Source organism: Phascolarctos cinereus, unplaced genomic scaffold (assembly GCF_003287225.1).
Source record: "Phascolarctos cinereus isolate Bilbo 61053 unplaced genomic scaffold, phaCin_HiC Scaffold_1;HRSCAF=81, whole genome shotgun sequence".
NCBI classification, from domain to species: domain Eukaryota; kingdom Metazoa; phylum Chordata; class Mammalia; order Diprotodontia; family Phascolarctidae; genus Phascolarctos; species Phascolarctos cinereus.
This window is the reverse complement of record NW_027555514.1, coordinates 2,430,490-2,436,489: the sequence shown is the minus strand read 5'-3', so window position 1 is coordinate 2,436,489 and position 6,000 is coordinate 2,430,490. Positions and strand designations below refer to the sequence as shown.

At 45.2% G+C, this 6,000-nt stretch overlaps 1 protein-coding gene across 1 annotated transcript in view; it reads right to left on the bottom strand.

Annotated features, from left to right (window-relative positions):
* Positions 1-676: 676 nt before the first annotated feature.
* NXPH1 (neurexophilin 1) overlaps positions 677-6,000 on the bottom strand; it is a 232,745-nt gene continuing 227,421 nt past the window's right edge. The window contains exon 3 of the mRNA XM_020999963.2: positions 677-2,588. Within this exon, the coding sequence (XP_020855622.1) occupies positions 1,827-2,588 (762 nt within the window). The 3' untranslated portion in view covers positions 677-1,826. The remainder of the gene's footprint in view (positions 2,589-6,000) is intronic.

Sequence of the window (6,000 nt, the reverse complement as noted above, 5' to 3'; positions counted from 1 at the left end):
GTAGAGGGGGGTATTGTAGAGGAGATTCTTGGCCAAGTATACACTGGACTTGAGACATTTGTATGAGTCTGGGGTTCTCCTCTCTCCCTGCCCCCAAAAGTGGAGTTTTCAAAAGTGAAGTTTCCTGTTTTCTACTTCTGTTTATTTGTTGGGATCTGCTGTGTGCCACAGAAAAATGCCACATTTAACGGCAGTAAACAGTGCCTTATAGGTGTCAGCCCCATCTGAGGGAAGGTAAATCCAGCTGTCAAGTTTTCTGACAACACTGCTGTCCCACTTTTCCTGGGTTGTGCTGAGTCACTGCAGCAGGACCAACCCAAGCTTTGGTAGTCTCCTGCTATCCCCCATCCCAACTCAGAAAAGAAGAGTAAACAACAAAAAAACTCCCACCTACCCACTCACCATCAACACAGACATAGAATGGCTTTTTGATGCATTAGAAACTTGGCTGTTTATCAAACCAGAGGATACCAGAGACCCTGGCCTTCCGGGTCCGGACCTCAGAGGGTGCTCAGCAACCCCCACCCACGTGACCCTCCTGAGCTGTCCCGTGCAGGTGACTACCAGTCATTCCCATAGCTCCAGACACAAGCAGGGCTGGTAGGCGCAAAACTGTGATGAGTCCAATCCCAGCTTCTCACGGGAGCCTTTGAAATCACCGCTGACACAGGACATATTGAAACTGAACTTTAAGTATTTTATTTCTATGTACATTTCATCTTCGTCCAGAAATAAAACTCTAACTACAGACAGACTGTAATGCTGTGTATATGTATCGCTTCCAACAATCCGTTAGCTGAGTAAGTGCTGGATGCAGAGTTCTGTCTTGCTTGGGGATTTACGGCTACATTGCTAACATGGACTCAGACTCCTCCTCGTTCCCTTTCTCTTTTATAACCAATAACAAGCAGAGAGACAAGTACAAGTTAATATTAATAAGCTGCTGAAATAACACGGGATAAACTATGTACAATACAAACCATTCATACAAATGAAGACTAGGATATTGAGTTTGTTACAATGTGTGGAGTAAAGATAAGATGGCCACTTACAACTTACATGTCGTCTGTCTCTTGGGCATGTCCCCTCGAGATCTAGTGGCTGGGGAGTTTCTAAGTGGAACTCTGCCAATGCCAATGACCAGGGGCAAAAGCTGAAATCTCAATATGTGCCCACATGTAAATTCCAAAGGTTTACTTATCTTTATACAGAGCAGGCCTCCTATGGCCCCCTCAAATGTGCCTACAGGATGCTAGGTGGGTGGGTTCATTTGGGAAGGAATACTGAGCTCTAGAAACACGCGTTCCATTGTCACAAGCAGTTAGGCCTATGGTATTGGTTACCAGAGCAGCTATCCGAAGCAGGAGCACGCGTGAGAGGGAAGGATGGATTTCCATGGATTTAAGATTTGGAAGGATATCTCTACTCCAGTGCCTGTCAGAGCCCAATTCTGCCTAGCTATTCCCTTCTGCCTCGGTTGGTTATCTAAAACCTTATGACCCAAAGAATTAAAAGACCTCTAAACAGGGGTCCCAATAAATGCGAGCCAAAATATGTGTGTACATGTACATGTATGTCTGTGTGTATGTGATCTTGGGGTGATTTTATGTAAAACCTGCAGTGATTCACAACTACACTGAGAGATGGAGCCAATGGGCAGAAATGACACCAGATTGTCCCCCCTGGGATCTTGGCAGCCCGTGGACAACAGCAGCATCGTAGACACAATCCAGGCCCCAGATGGGACCTTCTCCTTTGTAGTAACAGCCCTGTCATATGACCTTTTTGATTCCTCAGGCCTCAGTCTTACCCACACTGGCTCCTCCTCAACCCGAAGGGAAGTAGGGCGTGTCACTGTGATAGTTGTAGTCAGGACACACCTTCTGTACTAGTTTGTAATCGGTACTATAAAAGGAAATGTAAATACAGATGACCTTAAAGGGCTTAGAGCACAGCCAGGACACATGGCTCTGTGTCTGCTCCTGGTAACAGGTTTTGGAAGGGTCATAGTTACAGAGCGTATTCTTGGTCGCCTTGTCAACCTTTTCGTACTCGATCCGGCAGTTAAAGGACTTGGAATCTTTGGCATCGATCACCGTCTGCTGGGCCAAGTCGAATTCTACAATCTTGGTTGGGGGCACCAAGCTCACAGACACGTTGCCTTGCCCGGTGGAATTGTGCCGGAAGTATACGCTGAAAGTCCCGTTACCGTGGTCAACGATTTTCCCGGTTATTAACAGGTTGAGCTTCACAGTTTTGATGTTGGAATGAAAATCACCCCAGCCAAACATTTTCTTAAACTTCCCAGTCTTGACAATGGGCCGTCGCTTGGCTCTGGGCCGAGGCTCCTGAAGGTCCGTGGAGTTTCTCAACCAGTCCCAGAGATCTTGCTCCGAATAAGGTTCTGGGGTGTCATAGCGCAGGTCCAAGTCCGTACCATTGTCTTTGCCACGAAAAGTCTGTGAGAGAAGCCGGCTGATGGACAAGTCTTTGCTGCTTTCTGTCCAGATGTGCTTTAGGGTGGATTTGGTGCCTCCAGATTTTAGAAGCTCTGACTTTCCGCCATTCGTTAAATTGGCACATGTGACCTAGTAGGGAAAAAAAGAAGAGAGATGGCATTCTTATCTCTGCAGGAAAAGAGTATTGTTTGGAGCCAAGATACATGTGGGTGGGGCCTCCATTACCACAGACTGAAAATTAAACAACCAAAGAGCCGTATCATAAGCATGCATCCAATCAGCATCCATTCAAAGGGATGGCAAGACTGTTTCTCCCTTCTCATAGATATTGCATTGTGATGACTTTAAGAACAAGGGGGGAAAGACAGTGGAGCAGGAAACCAGGACCAAAGCATAAGACTGATTTCTATATATGTACTGCCACCTAGTAGGAATACATGAGTTGCGAGTTCACCAAGATCCAAGTTAACAGCTCAGCTGGCACAGGAGCTGAGTAATGTTAGTACTCAGCACCAGAACCAACCCGGATACTTGAGACAGAAGGACACAAACTGCTTGAGCCCAGACAGTAGGGCCTTTCCCATTTGTACTCTCAGAAAAAAAAAAAAAGTTTTCAAGGCTCCTTTTAGCTCTAATTGTGATTAAAAATGATTAAAGCCCACTATGGGAAGGAGGGAGGATGGCTGCTTTTACCTGTCTCTCACTACCTGCTACTACAGTAGTGCTACCTCACTACTTGCTTACATTCTAAGCAAGGTGATTTTGTAATAAGATCCTAGTTTTTTCTCTTAGTGAAAAAAAAATATATATATGCCTGACTACATATAAGACACCATATGACACCATATGTGGGGAATAAAGGGATTCTAAGACAAGGATTCCACCCTCCAGGAGCCTCTGTTCTAGTCCAAGAGTCAGTCATGGGCACAAACTTGGCCAAGACCTAGAGGTCTGTAGAAGGTAAATGCCAAATGAGAAATCCCTCCTCTTTGCAGTGCTGAGCAGGTGTGCCAAAGATGTCAAAGACAGAAAGAAAGGTCCTTTGTACCCCAAAACAGTCATGGAAGGACTTTGTGCCATACTTTGCAAAGAACTGAAAATAAAGCAGATATCAATAAATCAGAAGATGGTTAAACAAATCACAGTAAGTGAATGGAATGGAATGTTATTAACAATAAATGTGAAGCAGTCAGAGAAGCTTGGGAAGACCACATGGACAATATGAATTGATGCAAAATGAGAAGGGAGAATCAGGAAAGCAATGTGCATAACAGCAGTATTGTAGGAAGGAAGGAAGGAAGGAAAGAAAAGGGGAGGGAGGAAGGAAACATTGTATAACTATATCGATTGAATAAGAGATGAGGAAATATATTCTTTGTAGAGGTGGGTGACTATGGGTGTGGAAAATTGCATACACTATCAGACTCAGTTAATACATTGGTTAGTTTTGCTGAATTGCTGTTTTTTCTTTCTTTTCTGTTTTTTCTCCTCATATTATTTTTTTTTCCTTACAAGGAAAATCTTGTTAGATAAGGGACAGAGAGGAATGTATTATTAAATGAAATGACATAAAAGGAAAGGAAAGGTAGCTACATAAAGGTGGTCCTTCCTTGGACTCGCTCCTTCTTACCATTCCAACTCTATTACAATGTTTTCCTCTTTGCTTGTAAGCCTTCCTGTTGCTCCCGGGCTATTGAATCTAGCTCTCGTCCCTGACATTACACGCTGTCCTAACAAATCCCTAACTGAAGCTTTGATATCTTGGGAAGTCAAGGGGGAACAAGGAAGAGTTTGGATGTGGTCATGACTCACCTGACTAAGCTGGGAAGCAAGCAGTCTGGCTTGAGGTCCCCAGCCTGCAAGGGCACCAAACATTGGGTGTGGGCAGTCCTGGGACTGCCTCATCCCTCCAGGGCTGCTGTGTTAATGCTATGATGGTGGAGGGGGGTAGTGCTGAGAGGCGCCATTTCTCAGGGCACCCTTTCTCCATAACACCCTTGTCAATCAGTCAGTTGGTCAAGTGACATTTCTTAAGTAATTGCTATGTGTCAGTCATGGTATTAAGCACCAAAGACACAAAGAAAAAAGTATGAGAGAGACCCTGACCTCCAGAATCTCCTCCCCTGGGAAATATGGCAATAGAGATGATTGCCTTCCCCACGATCTGAAGAAATAAGCTCCAAGACATGAGGTGAAGGGTTAGGTTGACACTAAATGCCCATGGCTCGGACTGAGGGCATGGCTCCAGGATACCCATGTTTGCAGCACACCTGGTCACCACTTCATGCACACAGGCTCTAAAGAGCACATCCCAATGTCTCTCCTTTGACATGAGTTTGACATATAGCCCGAAAACCCAACCCATTTGACCACCTAACCACTTAACTCATGTGAGCTTATGCTGATTTGGGGCTGGATTTTCAGATGTAGTATGGATCTGCAAAGGGGTGTTCATCACAATAATGCTCTCTCCTTTCTAGAGTTTCAGGACACCACTCTCTCCTGGTTCTTCTCCTACCTATCTGTCCACTCTTCTGTCTCCTTTGATGAATCCTCCTCTAGATCATCTCCTATAGCCAGTGTCCCCCCGGGCTTTTTCCTGGGTCCTCTCGTCTTCTCCCTCCAAACTACGTTACTTAGAGATCTCTAGCTTACATGGATTTAACTGCCTTTTTATGCTGATGATTCTCAAATCTACCTTGGAGGTCTCTGCTGCCCTCCAAGTGCCTTGCAAATATCTCAGACTGGGTTTCCAGTAGATATCTCACAGTCAACATATCCAAAGCTAGTCTCATTCTCTTTCCCCCTAAGTCTACCTCCTACCTTCCCTGTTACTATAGCCGGGGAGACGATCCTGTGAGTCCCTCAGGCTCACCATCTAGAAGCCAGCCTTGACTCTTCGCGGTCTTTCACATACCCCCGTATCTGATCTGTTACCAGGCCTGCGAATGTTAACTTTGCAACATATCTTGAATACCCCGCCTTCTCTTCTCTGATACCACCACACCCGTGGTATGGTCCCTCAACACCTCATATTTTGACTGTCTCAATGACGTATTAGGGGTGCCACCTGCCTCATCTCTCCTCACTCCACTCCATCCTCCATTCAGGCAACAAAATCATTTCCCTAAAGCACAAGTCCAACTCTGTCACTCCCCTACTCAATAAACACCAGTAGCTTCTTATCACCTAGAGGGTCAAACGCAAAACCCTCCATTTAACATCCAAAGTCCCTCCTAACCTAGCCCCCTCCAATCCTTTCATTCTTCTTATATCTTCCTCCCTCATCACGGACTCTGTGATACAGTGACACTGGCCTCCTGGCTGTTCCATGAATAAGACCCTCTACCTCTTGGCTCCAGGCATTTTCTCTGGCTATCTGCCATGCCTGGAATTCTCTCCTTCCTCATTTCTACCTACTGACTTCCATAGATTCCTTTAAGTTCCAACTAAAATCCCATCTTTTACAGGAAGTCTTTCCCAACCTCTCTCAATTCTCATGCTGTCCTCATAACTATTTCCTATTGATCCTGTATATAGC